This window comes from Caretta caretta, chromosome 18 (genome assembly GCF_965140235.1).
Source record: "Caretta caretta isolate rCarCar2 chromosome 18, rCarCar1.hap1, whole genome shotgun sequence".
Classification (NCBI taxonomy): domain Eukaryota; kingdom Metazoa; phylum Chordata; order Testudines; family Cheloniidae; genus Caretta; species Caretta caretta.
This window is the reverse complement of record NC_134223.1, coordinates 13,664,322-13,685,468: the sequence shown is the minus strand read 5'-3', so window position 1 is coordinate 13,685,468 and position 21,147 is coordinate 13,664,322. Positions and strand designations below refer to the sequence as shown.

General features: G+C 47.0%; 1 protein-coding gene across 5 annotated transcripts in view; it reads right to left on the bottom strand.

Moving 5' to 3' along the window:
* The window catches only part of LOC125624413 (solute carrier family 2, facilitated glucose transporter member 5-like), a 108,953-nt gene that overhangs the window by 36,846 nt on the left and 50,960 nt on the right, over positions 1-21,147 (bottom strand). Inside the window, exons 1-4 of one of the 5 annotated variants that reach the window (XR_007353304.2) lie at positions 18,122-18,988; positions 6,799-7,012; positions 4,110-4,304; positions 1,188-1,457 (exon numbers count right to left, since the gene is read on the bottom strand). Coding sequence is in view for 4 of the 5 variants with exons in the window: in XM_048825071.2 (XP_048681028.1) it covers positions 1,245-1,457; positions 4,110-4,304; positions 6,799-7,012; positions 18,122-18,516 (1,017 nt within the window). In the remaining variant the exon portion in view is untranslated. Of the gene's footprint in view, positions 1-1,187; positions 1,458-4,109; positions 4,305-6,798; positions 7,013-18,121; positions 18,989-21,147 lie in introns of those variants that run through there. The other 4 variants (XM_048825071.2, XM_075120993.1, XM_075120989.1 and 1 more) reach the window with 4 other exon arrangements.

The window sequence follows — 21,147 nt, the reverse complement described above, 5'->3', positions numbered from 1 at the left end:
GCCTTGCATTTGTATCAGGAGAGAACAAGCAGGAAAAACAGGTGGCAGGAGCTCACCCAAAGATATGTCGTGTCCCTCCCTCGTGCGTAACACCCAGTGTTCACCAACCGCCATGCACCTCCAGCTGCTCACAGTGACTCTAGAAAGACCGCTGCCTTTTTCAGGTTCACCCCTCTGCACTAATGGTGGTGGGAGTGTACCCTGAAGGGCCAATACAGGTCAGGGAACGCTGCAAGGCTTGCAGCTACTTTTGCAGAGACTACCATGCGCAGGGAGCCACCTGGATCTGAGCAGATTAAACATGGCACCGTGGGACCTGTTGTCTCCATGGGCTGCAGCTCCATATTGAAGTCAGAGGGCTTTGCCAGAATCTGTTCCATCCAACACTGTGATATTCAGACTCCTACCACACAGCTCTCATCATATGGGCAAAGTCTTAGCACTCTCCCAGCTCTGCATTATGTTCCTGCTGGGCTACACCTCAAAATGGAAACAGGACTCTTAACATAGCCAGGCAGTTTGAGAAAGGATGGTCCAGGGATTAGGACACTAATTTATGACCTGGGAGACCAGGGCTCAAGTCCCTACTCTGCTACAGTCTTGAGTGACCTTGGGCAAGTCACTTAGCCTCTCTGTGCCTAATCTCCCTCTCTGTGAAGTGGGACTAATAGCACTGCCCTACTTCCCAACCTCACAAGGATAGTGTGCGGATAAATAGAATAAAGAGTGCACGATACTCAGTTACTAAGGAAACGGGGGCCATATATGTACCACAGATAGGCAGGCAATGGCAGTAACCACAGATCCCTATCTATACTCGGCTGCATGCGTTGTCAATTGATATATGGGGGGACGTGATTGGGCGGCTAAAGGGTCAAGAGATACAGTTTCTATTCCCTCTGCACCACCAACTGCCTCTGTGCCTTGTTTCCCCATTTTCCATACTTCTCTGTCTGACAGAGGCCATGTGTGAATCAATTCACTGATGCTTGTAAAACACCCAGAGATGGACAGTTATCCTGCAGGAGTGCTGCAGAACCAGCCGCATTGGAATTCTCTTCTCTCGCTCTGGCAGCTGAATTCATCTCTCTTAATGAAGCTCGCTGTTGTTTTCCTCCTCTGCCTCCGGGCCACCCATGGCAATTACCCCGACTACAGGAACTCAGCTGTGCACAGGCAGGACTCACAGTTAAACCTTTACCAAGAATGACGGAATCTCACACTCAGACGTGGAGATTCAAGGCTCAGGTGCTTGCGAATTCGGCCTCCGTCTGTTCAGCCTGTGTGTTCATGGGGGGCTCGGCATCCTGGTAACCCCTCTCTAGCCTCTGCAAAGACTGACGCAAGCCTCCGTAGTGACCACAGCAAAGGGAAGAGAGCAGCCGGGTCCGGATCACACGGGTGCAGAGGACAAACATGATGCAGTTGGCGCCTCCCTGGAACGTGTTCCCAATTCCCTGCAAGGGCAGGAAGTGAAAATTAGCCCCAAGCAGTTGCAGGAGGTGTCTCTCCCCCATCCCAGAAGCAATCAGATGCTAAACTAGGCCAAGACAGTCACTGAACTGGCAGAGCAGAGGGTTATAGCCTTGAGAGGATGAGGGTCTGGGACATCATCCCTGCACCAAAAAGAAAACCAAGCCCCTAAGCAGTCAGGAAAGACAGACAACTCACCTGCATTTGGAAGGGAATATCCCCACAGTCACTGTCCCTCCAAAGCCATCACCTGCTTTAGGAGGGCAAAGACAACCTGTGCTCTGGGCCCACCCTAAGAGAGGCCAGGGCATAGGGCTATGGAGAAATGGTGGGGAAAAGTCAGAAAACAGAGGGAGAGAAAAAGACACTGGGGAGGAGAGACCAGGAAAGAGCAGAGGCAGGGAGAGAAAAAGAGGAAAAAAGGTTGAGACAGTAAAGTAAACAGGAATGTTTAATAAAAGAGTGAGAGCTGGTCAGACACCCAGACATGAAAGATGAGTCAAGAGATGGAGAGGAAAAAAAGAGAGGGGGGATAGAAAGAGACCGGGGATAGGAAAATTAAGGCCGTTCCATTTCACAAGACCCTTGCTTTACAGAACATGTCATATCTGTGTATTAATGGAGGGTCCGCTCAAACAACAGCAAAGCCATAAACCAAGCCAAAAATAGCCTGGCTTTGGAACTCCCTAAAGCCGAGTAGCAGCTCATGCAGGCAATATCTCAGATCCTCTTTCTGTTTGAAATGTGAGCACCTCCATCCAGCTCCTTGAATGCGAGACATTGGCACCCAGGAGAAGTTCAGCTCCATTCCGTTAGAACCAACAGTCCCATTCCGGGAGAGACGGTCACCCAGTTTCTAGCCTACAACATGGATCTCGCGCTGCATCCTTAGCAGCTGGGACAGGGGGAAAACACTTTTTGGCTGCAGTTTGCCCCTCTGGCCACTAGATGCTGCTGAAACGGCTGCTCCTGGGCAGGGCATTTTTTGATGCAGCAGCATTCGATTTTTAATCACGTTTGTTGGTTTTCCTCCCTCCATCCATTGGCAACAGGGCTCCCCAGGCATTAGCGCCAATCAGGAGTGGGGTCTATGTGACTTATAAAGGGATTAGCAAAAATATCCGCCACGAAGCTGCTCCACCACAGGGATAAAAAAGGCTTTGCTGATCCATAGCAACGTTGAGACACGTTCCGCAGAACCACACAAGTCTGGAATGTTACGTTAGAGGGAGGAAATATTGTTCAGGACAGCACTGCCCAAAATTGTGGGAGCTGAACTCCCCACCTGTCAGGAAAATCAATCACGTCCATCCCCTGCAACTCTGCTGTGTTGCTCGACAGCTACCCATCTTAATGGATTCATTTTCCAAGCCCTGCCCATCCATGGGGACATTGCCCTCACTTTGAGAAACACTGGAATATCTTGTATAGATCTTCAGAATATGACCCTTCCTCTCCTTTCTTCCCTGCTTTGATGAGCAGTGGACTAGTTAACCATTTTGAGATTTAAAGTATGTCATCCTGGCCCTCTGAACAGAATGGGGCAGCCCACATCTCTGAGCTATTGTTTCAGGCTCTCTGCAAACACAGGCAGACATCTGCTGCATCGGTTATACCCGGGTCACATTTTGAAGGAAGATTTTTAAAAAGGAAAGCAGAGGTGCATCTGTGCCCCCTGACTAGCTCTCCCCGATGGATCACCCCCCGCTTTAGGAAATGCTGGTTTAGGATAATGAGTCACAGCGTGGTCTATTTCAGAGAAAGAAACGGACATCTGCCCCGCACCCCAGGTGCCTTTGTAAAAAGGAACTGGGAGAATCATACACTAACCCTTTCTTTGTACACTCTCGTGCTTATAGAAAATTATATGGCTTGTGCACAGCAGTCAGTGAGAACAAGAGAAAAGCCTCAATTGGAGTAGTGTGTCCAATTCTGGGCCCCACACTTTGGGAAAGATCTGTACAAACTGGAGAGCATTCAGAGGAGAGCAACAACAACAAAAAAATGATAAAAGATTTAGAAAATTTGACCTATTAGGAAAAGTTACAAAAACTGGGCAGGGTTAGTGTTGAGAAAAGGAGACAGAGGAGGGATATGATAACAGTCTTTGAATATGTTAAAGGCTGCTATAAAGAAGACTGTGATCAATTGTTCTCAGTGCTCACTGAAGGTAGGACAAGTAGTAATGAGCTTAATCAGTAGCCAGGAGATTTAGGTTAGACATTGGGAAAAAATTTCTGAACTATAAGAGTAGGAAGCTTATTCCAGAGCTTAACATGGGAGCTTGTGGAATCCCCTCTGTTGAGGGGTTTTAAAGATAGGTTGGACACAAGCTTGCCAGGGATGGTCTAGTTTTGTTTGGTCCTGCCAGAGAGCAGGGGGCTGAACTTCTCGAGGTCCCATCCCAGCCCTACATTTCTATGATTCTATGATCTTGGTCCAGCATGAAGTCTTTGCTTGTGGCACACACAAATCATGCAGGCCGTTCTCTAAGTCCCTGCACTGTTACATCTAGCCCCGAAAATGGCAGGGACCAAGAACTGCATGTCTCAGACATGGGCAAGCCCATCACTTCTCACCCGCCCCATCTCCCATATGGACCTGTCAGGGGAGTGCAGTGACCAGCAGGTACTTACATGCAGGACCACCAGGACTGGATTTTGCACGGCAGGGGAGCTGCAGAGGGTCAGGATGAATCGGATAGTGCTCCAGATGCGGAGGAAGATGAAAATGAGAGGGATGAGGATCAATTTCTTATCTGCTATGGAAGTCCTGGGCTGAAAGGCAGGAGCCCTGGCTAGTATGGGGCGATATTCAGAGAGTGCTGCATGCTTCGAAGGAAAGAAAAAATGAAAGACTCGGAAGTTCCAATACTAGGTTATTGCAAATGCTCACGCTGGTGGCTTCTTGCCAAAGACAATTAACCCTTTGCATTCTGCCCACTGCTACACCCTCAGCCAAAGGAATGCCCCGGCCGGACAGAGACTGCCCAGGTTGGACTCCAGCCTAGCTGTTCTCTCTGTTCTTTGGAACACAGATTTTGGGCCAAATTCCAAGAGGGCCACCCAGATGTAAAGGAGGGCAGAATGGGACACCTCAACTTTTTCAGTATTCTACGTGAGCACCACGTACACCGAGGTTGCTATATAATTAAGAACAATCACAGCTATAGCAACGTAAACATCAGTAATGCGTTACAAAATAGGTTCACGGATTGTTGAGAAACCTGGGGTCCATTCCTGGCTCTGCCACTGTGTTGCTGCATGGCCTTTGGCAAGTCACTTAATCTGTACGTGCCTGTGAAATAGGGGTAATCTCAGCCTGCTTTTATAAAACCAAGATCCACAGATAAAAAACAACTATAAAGAGCAAAGTATTAATTATTATTGCTTCTGTGGTCTCCAGAGGACTAACCGTCTATTCAGGTACTTGCATAACCACACCACTGTAGTATCCATGCGCTTATGTGTGTGAGGCAGGGAAGGATTATCCCCATTTTACAGAGCGGGAAATCAAGAGATTAAGGGCCAGATTCTCAGCTGGTGAAATGAGCAGAAAGCCACTGAACTGACACCTCTCAAAACCCAGCACAGGTGTCCCGCTGAAAACTCCTCCTCCCTCTCACATGTGTTGCATAGCGTATAAAATTTTATACCCTTCCCTTCCCCCAACCCCCATTCCTCCTGCTCCTCCCACTGCTAGCAGTCCTGCCAGCAAAAGGCCATTGCCCCAGAAAAGCTCGGTGCAATCACACACAGATGGACCTCACAGGGCAGCTGGGAGTTAGACCCCCTCCAAGGGCCATCAGTAAAGCCCCAGCCATTTCTATAGGGGTACAAGACTCTCTCGGGAAAGAATACAACCTGCCAGCATTCTGCATTCCTGTCCTAACACAGCTGCTCTCACAATCACGAGAAAGCACATGTCGCAAACCCACGCTGGCTTATAAGGCACTCCAAAACCAGCACTGACTAAACAAGCTGCCGCAGCAGGGAGGGAAGGTTATTTATCGCTGTTCCTTGGAAGTGGCAGACCCCCCCCCCGGGGCTGGAGGAGAGCTGTGAGACCGCAGTCCTTGGGCTATCAGGCTCAGCACAGTTCCAAGCTACAGGGGAAAGCTCAGGAGAAGGGAGAAAAGCTGCAGTCCAGATGGCCCAGCATGCTGCTGCCTCCAGCCCTCGGAAACCAATTACAAGAATCGGCTTTGACAACCGCTTGTGTTCAGCTCCCTTCCTGCAGAGCAATCAGAGCCCGGGGCACATGAGGGAGAGGACAGTGCCTGAAAGTCTCTGGCACAGAACAGACGGGTGGGGAAAGGGGCAGATTGGATTTCCAGACAGTCACGCTGTCGTCTTTGATAGAACACAGAGTCCCAGCTAGTTCAGAGATGGGCAACAGGTGATAAACAGCCATGAATCTTCTCAGACTCCTCTTCCTAGACCTCCAGGCACTGAGGATATTCCCCAGTGTTTCCAATACAGACGTGACCAGGTGATGCCTGGTCTCATGGCAGGAAAACCAGCCATTCTTTGGGAGACGGCAAGCCAGGTTTCCTCATTAGAGTCGGGCGGGAGAAACATCCCACCTTCTGAATGTCTAGCCTAACCAATCCCTTAGCTGTCTGCTCTCTCTAATTATCACCCTGACAAGCACATGTGACTGGTGGCCAGAGGAAGATGACATTTTTAGGGTTGGCTTTTTTAAAATCCATAATTTAGGGGAAATATAGGAATTTGTCCTCTGGAGGTCCCTGTGTCCTGCCACTGTGGCATAGTTTAGGTTTATATTTCCACATTGCTCAAGTGCTAACCTGGCCCTCTGAATTCTTATGCTCACCAGGGATTTCATTTTTATTTGTTGTATACATTGAAAGATCTTTGGGGCAGGAGCTAAATTTTTTATTAGGTGTGTGTATCCAGTGCCTAGCACAAAGCAGCCTCTCAAGATCCTACAGCACTTTTTGCCAGGCTAAGGATGTTTTACACCGCCCCCCAGGGGGCAAATTCAGGCCTAGTGTAGGTGGATCAACTCCACTAAAGTGGCCTTCGATTACACTAGATCTGGATTTTGCCCCCAATGCCCTACTCCAATATTTACATTCTACCTTTTCACGTCCCCTACCCTTTACAGTTTTTAAATAGGTGCCAGGTTCATCTCATGCTAAGTCACTGGGTAGTGGTGCTGTGCACTGATGCTCCCCAGAGGTGGTTGCATTTCAGGGATGGGCGAAGCGGTTCCAATCTATGTAGTGGATAGCATGCCTTGAGAGCCTTAGTGATATAATAAGTCATCCTTATATAAAGCAAAAGCAGCCAGGGTACCAACCGCTCTATTGATGTGCTTCTTGATGAGGATGTAAAGGACTGGTAGGATCACATATGCCAGCAGCTCCCACAACTTCCCTGTCAACAGCATCCACAGGACCCGATCCGCCGCTTGCAGGTTGACCCAGCACCAGCCCACAGAGACGTTTGATGCATCATAGCCAATCTTCTTCAGAGCGACAGCAGCCACTGTGATGGCAAATGGGACTCCCCAGCTGAGAAGAGAGAATGGGAGGGGGAAGAGGACACAGTTCAGTTCACCGTCACCACACAGTGAAGAACAGGGGAACAGGTCACAGACAGTAAGCAAAACCCTCAGCACTGAGGACAGTGAAGTCTCCTTGGATAATCAGCTGGTGACTCCAGCACCTGGACAGCTGGGAAATCCAGTCAGCATGCATGGGAACCCCACGGCGCAGTAAGGCACAATGCATGCCAACACCCTTCCCAATTTAATTCCATCTCAGGACCTGCACAACAGCTGGAGATGTCCCAATTAATCTATTCTCGGAGCTGGGCTCTTTCTACCCTGGAAGTTGTGTGAAAGAGACACGATGACATTTCATCCCTGCTTCCTCTTCCACTTCCTTATTTCCCCGACGTCAGACTGAAGCAGAGGTTTTGTGGTGGTTGTTTTTTTAAAAACAGGGTAACATGGCTTGCTCAGTTCCAGAGAGTACGGCTACAACAATTCCAACATCCTGGCATTTCCTCTTGTCACTAGAGACAATCACTGAGGTGACCTACGATTCCTCCAGTTCACACAGTCTAAAGCACAGCAGATCCTTGATCTGAAGGAAGGAAAATCCAAACACTGGGAAAAAAATAAGAGCAGGAAAAGAGAGAGACAACTAAATCCTCCAAATGGAACTCTATGGATGGTGGATCAGTTCTATTGATTTCTCACCTGCATTTATTAGGCCCACAGCACTGTAGTATTTAGGAAACTTTCATGCAACTTTAAAAGAACACAGTACTTTGACACAACAGGGGACGGATGCACTCCTTCCTACAGCTGACTAGTTAGGTTCACCCCTCTCTTCTCCTAAAATTTAGCCAACCATTGAGATTTCTCATCAACCATTCTTGAGGCAGGATTTGCGTGACTGGAGAGGAGCTAAGCTCTGCAGGAATACGTGATCCAGCAAGAAGCCCAGGCATCACAAAAGCCCTATTGTGAACTAGTTTATACGTGAACAGAATACAGTCCTGTTCAAAGGCAGGCTCTGCCACTATCAATGCCATCATAATATAGACTCACCTGTGCCTGACAGACCATGCAGTGAAGCCATCTTTCAGGGGCCCTGATCTCAAGTTCTGTATGCACAGTGAAAACAGGAGTTTTGCCTACATGACAAATACAGGATCAGGCTCCAGCTAAGTGACTTGGACAGATACTTCTTTCTCCCAGGTTCTCTCAGCAGGCAGGATACACACAACTTCCCCGCTGGGGAGAGGATGATAGAAAGAAAAGCCATGGGTGATAGATTCTAGACATGTTGCTTATTGACCTACAGGAAGGTACCATTGAGATGCACATGGCATAAGAATCCTCTCCACAGTTTCAAGGATTTAAGCAAACAGTAGGTCTAATCATGTTGCTTTGAATCCTGTGCAATCATTTCCACCAGTACAAGATGCTACCAAAACAGAAGGGCAGCATTTTAGATTTATTTTGTCAGTGCAAGGTAAGATCACCAAGCAGCCAAAGCTGCAGCTGCCATGCAACCAAAGAACAACGGGGGCTTGGACAAGAAAAGTCTTCATTTTTCTATTGCTCTGAATTTGTAGCATTGGCCACATGGCATCAGTTTGCAGCACCAATTCCCCATCCTACTCTGACAGAAGCGTATAAACACTCAGACAGGTCACTCAGAGAGACCTATCATTTCCTACCACCACCGCAGGTGACCAGCAATATAATCTTTCATCCTTTTTCTCTCTGCCAGCCCAAACTCTTTTCTTGGCACTTCGCTGCCAAACTGCAGTCATGTGTAGTAATCCTCTCCATTCTTCTCCCTGAAACACGCAAGCACCTGGACTTGTGTGTACGAAAATCTATTACAGTTGGAACACGCTACGGAGTCAGCTGATTCAAGAGCAAATCAGCTGGAGCCCAGTTTTCAAACATGGACAATGACACTGGGCACCTAAATCTTGCATGTAGACATCTAATTGGCACTTAAACGTAAGTGCCAATTGGTCAAGTAAAGGCATCAATATCCTACTTCTTCTTTGGGCAACTACTTTGGAAAATTGGACACATGGTAGCTACTTTGGGAAGGAGGGGTTGGTTTTGGAGGAGGCAGAATGTGTAAGTGTCTTTTTAGGTGGGTAAATACAAGCATTGGTGGCAAATACAAGAATTTATGAGAGAGCAGATATGAGCCTGATGTACATAGTTCAGACCAAGAGAGGAAATCCCCAAAGTGTCAGGATGTTCAGAGCCAGTGTGTTGTTTCAGGACCATCTCTAGTAGATAACCGCAGCCAAAAACAGAAGGGAAATGAAGTCATGAGACACCTTGGGCAGCCCACAAAAATCCATAAATGAGAACCACAGGAATTCACAGACACAAGCATAAAATGTTCCCCCCGACCCCAACTCCCACCCAGTATCTTAAAGTGCAGAGGACAAGCCTAGCCCCTGATCCAACTAGCTGTGAATCTCTCCATTGCTACAATGCCAGCCCACATTTACTTGGAAACAAAATCTGTCCCTTCCATATTATTCCACTCTGCAAGGCCTGGGGAGGTGGCAGTAGACATGATCCTCAAGAGGTGAAAAAAGTAGCCTGACAGCGACAAAAGCCCAGAATAAACACCCCTCCAGATGTCAAGAAAACAAGGCAAATGTCCTATTTCCTTAGTCATCTTTCTACGTTCTTAATCCTACTAGCAGCTGATCCTGAGCAGCTACGCCCAGTAAAGGATCTATGGGAGGACAGTGCTCTTAAAATCAATTCCAGATCCCTTGTCCTTTCTAACCAGCCAGTCTACGTTTTTTCCAAGCCTAGTATACAGCTGTAGGCGGGTGGAGTTGGGGGGGGAATAACTACCACACATAATTAATACACAGAAAGCAAGCAGTGCCCGCAACATATAGAGAGTTTTCTATGGTGCTTATCACAGTAGTAGCTGAGTGCTTGACAAATATTAATGAATTTATCTTCACTACGCCCATGTGTTGTATGCCCATTTTACAGATGGGAAACTGAAGCACAGAGAGATTAAGTGATTTGCCCAAGGTCACAGGGGGTCTGTGGCAGAGCTGAAAACTGAATCTAGATCTCCTCAGTCTCAAGCCCAGGACCTTAACCACAAAACCATCCACACTTTCTCTCTTCAGGTCTAACATCAATCAATCAATCATGGTATGGTGTGCTTGGAGCTGGGGTTTGGGCTCAGCACATTATCTCCCGTAAACATCAAAATGAGAATTTGCCACAGTTGGCGATCCCTCAGAGTTCAAGGATGATGGTCTTCTATAAAACGACAGCCCTTTATTGCTGGTGGATCCGCAGATCTTCTCACAGTTGGGGCAGACATTTCCCAAGGGAAGGGGCCAATCTGGACGGAAGGTACCAGTGCGTGATTTCTTTAAACATGGAGACACTGTTGCAAACCAGTGTCCACGTGGTGCTTGGCAGGAGGAGGATCATAATCCAATGGCAAGGAAACCACCATGATTGGAGACCTTCATCCTACTGCAACCTTCATCCACCTTCACAGCCGTTGAGAGAAATGGTCTCTTCATCCGCCTGTTCTGATGTTGAGGACTTGGGGGGGGCGGTAGAGGGAGGAGGGGAGATCGCTGTTCATCTGGAACATCACCTTCAACTTTGCCACCTTGGGTGACCCTGCCAGGAGTGCGAGACCCCTGAGGGAACTGCTCTTAGCATCATGGGCACACTCAAGCCACTCCACCACACCAAGGTTGCCATCCACTGGGGCAGTACAATGCGAACAGCAGAAGCAGATAACCAGACTTCAGATGTTTCAGAAAGAGATTCAGGCAGCTGTAAGCACTAATAGAGCTGGTCCAATGCTGCACTTTGAAAATACTTCTGCAGAAAGACATTCCACATGGAGGAATCCCCCAGTGCATTGGCTTTTCAGAAGTATTCAGACCACTGCTGAGTGTTTGTGAAAATGTCTGTTGAATCCCAGAAGTTTCATACATCTTGGCATGAATGATCACTTGCCTGAAAATTATTGCCAGAGCTTGTGTTGTTTGCGATTTTATCATTCTCCAATTTTATAACATTTACTCATCCAGTCAGGAGGCAAAAAATTTATACCATGTCCATGTGACGGAGATGGCCTATCATACTCCATGAATATGGAGAGAGAACGGTTCACAAATCACCCCATAGGCTGAAGAGTTGTTTATTCAAAGCAGTCAGCAAATATTTCTTCAGATATCAGGACTGATTTGTGAACAGGAAAAATAAAAAATAAAAATAAAATTCCTGATTGTTATTCAAAACTAATAACTACCCCAGCTCTGACTGCAAATGGGGTTTGATATTTTTCCATACTATTCAGCTTCCCGGCTATTCAACAGTAAATGAACAACAGAGGTCAGAGCAAGACAGGTGCCTACTGGTGTGAAATCAGAAAACTGGGAAGCACTGGCAGTTTCTAAGCATGGAAAATTTCGGTTTGGGACACTAAGTGATGTTCTGAATTGGACCTTTTAGTCACAGTGCTGGAGGTGCAGCGGCACCCTCGGCCTTGAAGTGGTTTCCATCATATACAGGGTGTACAGTTCAGTGGCTCTCAGCCCCCCCCACTATAAAAATTGTTCCAGCCCCCCTGCTTTTAGAGCTGCTACAGCCATGCACGTCCATGCCAGGATTAGCTCCCAACCCCTGCTTAGCCAAGAAGATCACAGAGGCACGCATTCTGGAATGGTTTATTCCTAGGCTATGAGGGCACTCCTTAGCACATACATTTGAAGATATTTTGCTGTTGGCCACAGGACACACCCAAGGTGCATACCAACAGCACAGTAACAAAGGGAGCAGAACTGAATTTTATTCCTGGCCTGGGTTACTCCCTCTCTCCTCCCCCTTTTGGGGAAACAGTCTCTTAGGCCCCAGTCTTCAGAAGGGCTGAGCACTCAAAGTTGGGGTGCCTGGAACTTCTGAAAATACAGTATTTAATTTCTATATTCCTCAGTTTCCCCCATCCGTAAAATAGGGATAGCTGCACTCCCCTACCTCACAGGGGCTGAGAGGATTCATTTATATTTGTAAAGCACTTGGAAGTGGTGCCTAGTGGTGAGATCAATAGACTAGAACCCGGGGGGAACTTGGTTCTATTCTCAGCTCTTTCACTGGCCTGCTGAGAGACTCTGGGCAAGTCACTTTTCCTCTGTGCCTCAGTGTCCCCATCTGTAAAATGGAGACAATGATACTGACCTCCTCAGTGAAGTGCTTTGAGAGGTACTGACGTAAAGCATCGTTGCAAGTTGGGTTGTTTTATTGGGACTCACAAAAGGCTGTTACACGTCTGATCAGTGAAGTGCCAACACCCAATTAGTATTGCCTTAGCGTGTAAATACGCAGACACGTATGCAGCCACGAATGGTACTCAACCTGGTAACAGAAGGCGATGCTCTGATGACACACAAAGCAGATACACTCAGACTTAAAGAAATTAGCCCAGGAGAACTGTCCCCAGCTATTACTAGCTATCAAAGCAATGAACTAAGTACTGTTATTATTAGGTTTCAGAGGAACAGCCGTGTTAGTCTGTATTCGCAAAAAGAAAAGGAGGACTTGTGGCACCTTAGAGACTAACCAATTTATTTGAGCATGAGCTTTCGTGAGCTACAGCTCACTTCATCAGATGTTTACCGTGGAAACTGCAGCAGACTTTATATACACACAGAGAATATGAAACAATACCTCCTCCCACCCCACTGTCCTGCTGGTAATAGCTACTGGATGAGGAGTTTGGGGTACAAGAAGCTCCCATCTCAGCTTTCCATTTCAGTTTCCTCACACACTCTCCTCCTCCCCACCCCCACCCCCAAAAAGTATCTGGGGTCAGGCTGTTTAATTGTTCACCTTTTGACATATTTCATGCAGCGGTTTATAATCCTACAAGCCCTGGGAGGATTTGCAGCATGCTGCCTGTGCAAGTCCGGCCGCGACCCGTTCAAGTGGTAGGATTTGTGCTGCCACAAAACCACAAGTGCATTTTCTTTTCTTTTTTTTTTTTTTGTGAGCAGAAATTTGCATCCTCAAAAAAGGGGGCTGGGCTTCTGGAAATAGGAGCCACGAGCTGCAGAGGGTTTTATCCAGAGATGCACCTTAACCAGAACCCAGAGCCAAACCTTTCCCCTAAACTTAGGGTTTGGGTCCTCACACCCTTGAACTTTGGGACTGGCAGGATCTGCACCCAAATCTTGCCACTCATGGCCCGCTTTCGTTTCACAGCATCCCAGACCATCACCCAATAGGGCTGCCAGACCTGGTGGTAGGTCCATCGGCTGCTGAAGTTCCAGAGTGCTTGTATAAACATACACAGTTTTAGGTTATGTAAGTGGGGGAGGCCAATACTTGGAGTTTGGTGCATGGGTCTCTTCAGGAGACCTTAAAAGTCAAGGTTCTCTCTGCTCTCCATGGACACTGAAGACTACCCAGCACTTTTTAATAAAATCAGTCATTTGCCCTGGTATCTTTGGCCCCCACCTCTACCGATACAACATGCTGTGTGCAGTGGCTGGCAAGCTGCTCCCCCCCACACCTCAGAGGTGGTTGCATTTCATTTGTACTGCATGTATGTCATTGGTAAAATGCTTTGGGATCCTTTGGGAAGAAAATAAATATTTATATTCTATTCCTCTATCTACACGGGCTACTCGATACACTTTCTATTCCCACCAGCGTTGCTAGCTAGCAATAGCTGGGGATAACTATGAGGTCTCCTAGTCTAGTTACTCTAGATTTAGGAATGGATCTGGTTTGAGTGTCATCAGAGCATCATCACCTTCTGTCACCAGGAGGAGCACCCTTCACGGATATGTGACTAAGGATTTACAAGCTACAGCACTACCGTTTATGTGTTTCCACTGAACTTGACCTCACCTGTAATAAATAGCCTTTGGTGAGCTACCCTATAAAACCAAAGCAAGGTGCAACAGCTTCTTACCTGTTATCAGCAGCACTTAAGAGTTTATGGACAATCTCACCTTCATGAAAACATTTTGCCATCAGTACTTTCGCAGTAAGTTTAAGAGCCATTTCACTGAAATCTCAGATGGGTAATACAACAGTATTTTACATTTACACAGCCCTGTATTTGAAAGGATAACAAAGTGTGCTGCAGACATGTATGGATACATAGTCATACACACATGCTCTCTCTCTAATTGCTTAGCTCCCCAAAGGAATGCAGCCGCTTCTGGGTGGACAGCAGAAGCTGTTTAATAGCACACAACCGTACTACACAATTTTGGATAGGAAGCAAAGAAAATTGTGTCCAGTTGAGATTCTGTGGGCTATTCAGAGAACCAGAACATAATTAACTAACTTGGAATTTTGTGGCCAGGATACTGGGACTAACGCACATTCCAAATATTTAAGCAGACTCAAAATTAACTCCATCATCTTGAGGCCCAGCACAACAAAACTGAATGCGTATGATGGAGCTCCCCAGATTGGCTGCTAAAACGGAGCATGTGTTACTATTCAGCCAGCAACCAAGAAACCAGTCTGGCAGATTCATCTAAGCAACAATCCTACTTCCTTAAGAGGAAAAATCTCTTAGGGTAAACCATCCAGCACACATTCCGCCATCACAGGGGCACGTCAATTAAAAAAAAAAAAAGTCTCGGATTGATTAAATTGAATGTCAAAGAGAGAATTGCAACTCTTTTTTCCACCATAAGGCACAGGCAACCACAGGATAGCATTTGTCTTTTTAAAAATGTCAACCCTTTGACGGGTAATTTAACTATGATCAACCCCACTCCTGCCATGCACTCTTACAGACAGATAGCTGCCCATATGGAGTCTCTCTGAAATTAATGGGAATATGCACAATTGTGGCTCACTGCAAGATCAGGGCCTTGGTGAGCTATCTACCATTAACCCCCTTTCACGCTTCAAGGATCCTAATGATTTTATCTTATCTTTAACTCCTAACCACAACATCTTCTCTTTATACAGCCCCCTCTGTCCCTCCATTCAATTTACTTTTCACCACATGCCCCAGTATCTAAACATCACATGACATTTGTGGCTATTCCAGATTTGACCTGTCCTGTTGGATAAGGGATTTTGGACAGTATACAAAAGACAATTCAGTCTGGGCAATAGGACTTTGGAGCCTTGAAAAATAACCAATCAGACAACATCCTTCCCAAGTTGCACTTTTATGGCCAAGTTTCAGAGTAACAGCCGTGTTAGTCTATATTCACAAAAAGAAAAGGAGTACTCCCATTTTTTCATGGTCTGTGTGTATAAAAACATCTTCTGTATTTTCCACAGTATGCATCTGATGAAGTGAGCTGTAGCTCACGAAAGCTTATGCTCAAATAAATTGGTTAGTCTCTAAGGTGCCACAAGTCCTCCTTTTCTTTTTATGGCCAAGTTCTCAAGTCACAATAAAGAAAACAAAGGAGGGAGGGGAAAGAGGAGAACAAGGTATTATGATGATGATAGGTAGGGCAGGGAACAAGTCCCCACTGGTGCAGCTGCTGCACTGGTTTTCTCTCCAACTTCTTGCAGATTTTTAAGGCTTGTAAAAATATTTCACAGGCTCTGCACAGCAGTGGGTCGGCAGAGTCATCTATGAATCATAGAATCACAGAACTGGAAGGGACCTCGAGAAGTCATCTAGTCCAGTCCCCTGCACTCAAGGCAGAATTAAGTATTATCTAGACCATCCCTGACAGGTGTTTGTCTAACCTGCTCTTAAAAATCCCCAGTGATGGAGATTCCACAACCTCCCTAGGCAATTTATTCCAGTGCTTAACCACTCTGACAGTTAGGAAGTTTTTCCTAATGTCCAACCTAAACCTCCCTTGCAGCAATTTAAGCCCATTGCTTCTTGTCCTGTCCTCAGTGATTAAGAACAATAATTTTTCTCCCTCCTCCTTGTAACAACCTTTTATTTACTTGAAAACTGTTATGTCCCCTCTCAGTCTTCTCTTCTCCAGACTAAAGAAACCCAATTTTTTCAATCTTCCCTCATAGGTCATGTTTTCTAGAACTTTAATCATTTTTGTTGCTCTTCTCTGGACTTTCTCCAATTTGTCCACCTCTTTCCTGAAATGTAGCACCCAGAACTGGACACAATATTCCAGTTGAGGCCTAATCAGTGTGGAGTAGAGCAGAAGAATTACTTCTTGTGTCTTGCTTACAATACTCCTGCTAATACATCCCAGAATAATGTTGGCTTTTTTTGCAACTGTGTTACAGTGTTGACTCATATTTAGCTTGTGATCCACTATGACCCCCAGATCCCTTTCCGCAGTACTCCTTCCTAGGCAATCATTTCCCATTTTGTATGTGTGCAACTGATTATGAAGCAGAATCCAATAATAGGACTTCGATGTCAATTACTTGCCTTGTCCTTTGAACACAGCAAAGTTTGAGCTGAATGATACCCAGACATCTTGCTGACGCTTATTAGGACATAGAGAACATGGTGATTGATTTTGACTATATGGAGTGTGAAAATAAAACCCAACAAGGTTCACAAAGAGGGGAAGTTCAGCTTCTGAATCCTCCCTCCCAGTACCTAGTGGTGGCAAGGGACGTCTTGAATTCTTAGCAGGCTGCACAAACAATCAATCCATCCTTACAATTCCCCTCCCCTGCACCCTTGCTAGGTTGGGAAGTATTAAACAGATGGAGAAACTGAGGCACAGACCAGGGTCCCATATATCCCTGATAGAGACAGGAAAAGAACAAATGGATCAGATTCCGCAGAGACTCATTCATTCTTATCAAGTTTGATGGGATGCAAGTCGGTGCAGAATTTGGCCCCATGGATCTTGGCTCCTATTCCCGTTCCCCAACCACTAGACCTGCCCTTCTCACTAGCAGTCCCTCTCTCCATAGTTTCCATACCCCCACCCCACCACCTTCTTTTTATTTGAAGACAAAATGAAAGCACCCCACCATCCTGTAACATACAATAGCAAAGATCATGTAAGTCACACGCTATACTCACTGAGCTATCAAGCTGCTTTTGCAAGCTCTCTGACTTCCACTCAAGCGCTCTAGCTCCTAATTATCGTCTGAGTATAAGAATCCAATTTTCTTCTCTACTTAACACTTAGACTTGCTTGATGTTTTCCCTGGCCTATCTTTTAGACCGGCACAACAAAGTCATTCAATCATCTCCAAAATAATGCTGTTTGTAAGTACGAGATGATGGAAGCATTTGACAAAGAAAAAGACCCCCAAATCCACTATTTGGCTTGCCCTGGAGGGTTTTTTAAAACTATATCCTTTTCCATGTAATTTATTATAAAAACCTGGCAGCCCAGAGCACCAAAGGATCACTGTCAGGCTGAGCTTGGAGGTGGCACGTGATTACACAAGCTCGGATTGCATAATGAAGGCTTTTATTAAACATGATGTGGAAAATTAGCGAGCTAAATAGTAAACACTCAGGCGCAAGTTAAACCGTGAGCTATTTTGTCTTGCTTTCCTTCAGATATGCCAAACAGCCTTCAGACTACTTTTCTAGCAGCCTCCTCACTTTCAAACTGCCATTCTCCTACAGTTACTGAATTACTGGTGCAGGGGAAGTATAGAGAGGTGGGGTGACCAAGGATCTAGGTAAACACACTCTAAATGAGGGACTTTGTCACTGGAGCAGAGGCACTAAATATCGCCTCCATGCTTTGGGTACATGTGGTATTCTAGTGGGACACTCTAGGAGAGAAAGTAAAAACTATGAGCCAGGATTCCTGGGTTCTTTCCTTGTCTCTGCCAGAGATCCACTGCATGACCATGAGCAAGTCATTTCATCCCTCCATGCCTCAGTTTCCTCATCTGGGTTTAATGAGAACCTCCCCAGGGCATTAAGACACGTAATTTGTTAATTACCACAAAGCCCTGGCTTGAAAGGGGCTAAAGAAGGGCAAAGTAGCCTCAGGAGAGACCAGGTTGAGTCCCCAGCAGCTCATCACCACCAATCCTGGCAGCAGTGGGGAACACACAACAGCCATCCCTACCCACCAACCAGGACCATGGCACAGATGGGCACCAGGGGGACTCCCGTCTAGAGACTCTCAGCAGCACTTCTTGGCTGAAGTGGGCGCCTGGGATGAGGGTAACACCAGAACTCACCCACCTCATGACGTGGAAGAAGCAGAGCAGGCCAGTGCCCGTTGGTGTGCCCCTCACAATGGTGATGTACAGGTAGGAGGCAATGGCCATGGTCCAGAAGAAAGAGCTGGTGTTGGAGAAGGTGGACAGGGCACCCTGCAGCACGCAGTCCCACGAGGTCCTGTTGAAGTCCTGCAGCACCCCGTAGAAGTAGGATGCAGACGAAAGGAGGTCGGCCAGGGAGAGGTACAGCAGGAGCTGCCGGGGACGGGTCCGGAGCTCGGGCCAAAGGGCATGGGTGAAGACCAGGAGGCTGGAGCCCAGGAAGGAGAGAACACAGGAGACCATCACGATGACCCGCTCAGAGGGGTACACCTCCGTTGGGGGCATGGTCCCCATCAGCATGGTGGAGTGGGGCATAGGGGTGGCTGGTGGGGGAGAAGGGAAGAGAAGGGGATGTGGGTGTGGGGGGAAGGATCTGGGGGAAGGAAGGAAGGAAGGTAGGGGAGGTCAGCAGAAGGGGAAGGAAAGGCTGGAGGGCGAGAGAGGAGAGGAGGGAGAGCCCAGGGGAAGGGGGCCCGGCCCAGGGGGAGGCAGCTGACGAAGAAATGAAAGAGGAGCGAGCGGAGGGAGGGGAGCAGCGGAGCGAAGCGGCTCCCAGGGCCCGGCCGGCCGGGACGCGGCGGCTGCGGGAGGAAAGTTCTGTCGGGCTCCCAGCGCCGAGACTCAGCCCGGCCCCGGCCCGCGCCGCTCCTGTGAGCGCCTGGCTCCGGCTCCCCGCGGCCGGTGCGTGTCTCAGCCCTGCCCGGGCCACGCGTGTCTGCGCCGGCCACGGAATCCGCGCCCCTGCCGCTCGCTCGGTCCCTTCCCCGCTCTCCTCCAGCCCCGGGCTCCTTCCTTCTCCCGCCTCCAGCCCGCCCCGGGCTCCGCCCCGGGCTCCTTTGCTGGCGTGCAGCCACCCCTGGGGTGGAGCCCCACCGCTCCCTGAAGCCTGCACCGAGCTGCGGGTGTGAACAATTCTCCCCCCTCTGAGCGCTGTAAGTAAGCCGACCTAGCCCGCCGTGTAGACGTGGCTGGGTCAACAGGAGAGTTGGTCCATAGTTACTGCCACACCTAGGGAGGGGAATTACCCACATCAATGGGAAAATCTTTCCCTGAATGTAGGCAGTATCTACACTATGGTCCTACAGAGCCTCCTACCAGAGACATGGCCTAAGTGCACAGGACAGTATTGGGATGGCAGGTGAAAAGAGTTACGCCATCTAAATTGAAACGGCAAGGGAAAGGCTAAACAGGCAGCATCAGGTACTTGCTCAAGTTGGAATTTAGCCACCATGCGGAGGATAGTGCTGCAAAAAGGTGCCATGAGATCTTGAATCGATGGCCAACAGTGGTCTGGACCTTGGTTTTATGTCTCACCCAAAAGAGGGAACTTCCATTCTTGTGTGGATTGCTTATCGGTTTCCAAAAAGTACCTTGTTCCCAGCCTGAAAGTTAATTTTTATGGGTGGAGGGTTTCCACAAAATCCCTCCCACTGGCTTAGTTTAGATGGCAAGTGGCAACTGTTTAAACCACTTAAAGAAATGTTCAGATTTTTTTTATTTTTATTTTTTTGGAGTTCAGAACAGGTTCTTTGGAAAACTTCCCCGTTGCTGTCAACTCAGACCTTCCTGAGGGCATCGCCTTTGACATGAGTGAAGAAATCTGATTTACATAAAAAGCGTTCAAAATAGTGTGGTGGGTCAGATTTGATCCCCCCCCCCCCCGTATTTTACAATGTTTGGACAAGCTTTAGCATTGTGCATTCAAATACATCCTAACCACCATCTCTTTGGCCAATCATTCCTCCCCAGCCCTACTGACTTACCATGTTGATTTGATACTGAGACAGACTTGGCAGTACATTAGGCGCCATGGGGCACCAGCATTCTGAAACTGGCAGCCTAGCTCACAAAGACGGCGAACTGTACGCTGCCCTTCCAATTCTACCTTAAAAGGTACGAAAAAGCTAGTGACCCCCCCTTCTCCATTGCTCTGTTGCCAATTTCAAACTGCATGCGCTTTATGAGTAGTCTTGGAGGATTCGATTTTTGTCAGTAAATGTCAGTTTCCCCATATACTCACAAACCCATGACAAATATTTCCATCAACAATAATCAACATTTACAGCTAGGCAAAGTAAGAAAAATGCTGGGTGAGCATTTCTTAGAGTTGGATTAAAAGATATTTTGACGTGATGTTGTCCACTTGTGATTTAAGGGTTATAGAGCTTTAGGGTTTTGAATTTCAATGTCTACTGTCATTTAATAATTATTGTCTCCCTTTCCCCCTCCCCAATTTCTCCCAACTACGAAAATGTAAATTGATAAAAAAAATTAAAAATGCTTAAAAATTAAATGTCAAAATTATATATATATATAAAAATCAAATTCGACCAAGCCTAGTTATAATGAGCAACTGTGTGATTGTGTGATCTCAAATTCAGCCATGGGCCCTGATCCTGCAATCTGAACCTTGTGGGCAGACTCCAACATGTCTCTAGGGAGCCCCATTGACTTCAGTGGGACTTGAGATGAGCTTAAGATCCTGCTCCGATGGATCAGATTGTAGGGTGAGGGCCAGAGATCCATGGCCCAGATCCTCAAAGTATTTAGGCTTCTAACTTGGCTAGATTAATTGTGAGAACCACACCGGGTTGTTTTTTCCCCATTTTCCTGATTTTTGCACATGTAAGATGTCCACCACCACAACCTTGACATTACTGCCTCCTATCCCAGGGTGGATGTGCAGCTGTTTCTGTTTCTCCCCAGCTACACATTCCTACCCTCAAATACATGGAATGCTACAGTTGTCAAAGTAATAGAAATATTTGGAAACTGACTAAAAATAAATGATAAAACCACATTCTAATTAACTGTGTGGAGACAAAAAAAAAAAAATCTAGGGGAATCATTTGCTTTAAAAGCAACTGACTAAGCTAAATTTCCCCTTGAAAGTCCCATCAAATGTATTTATATGCACAATGAAGTAGCCAAAATGGTAAATGGTGG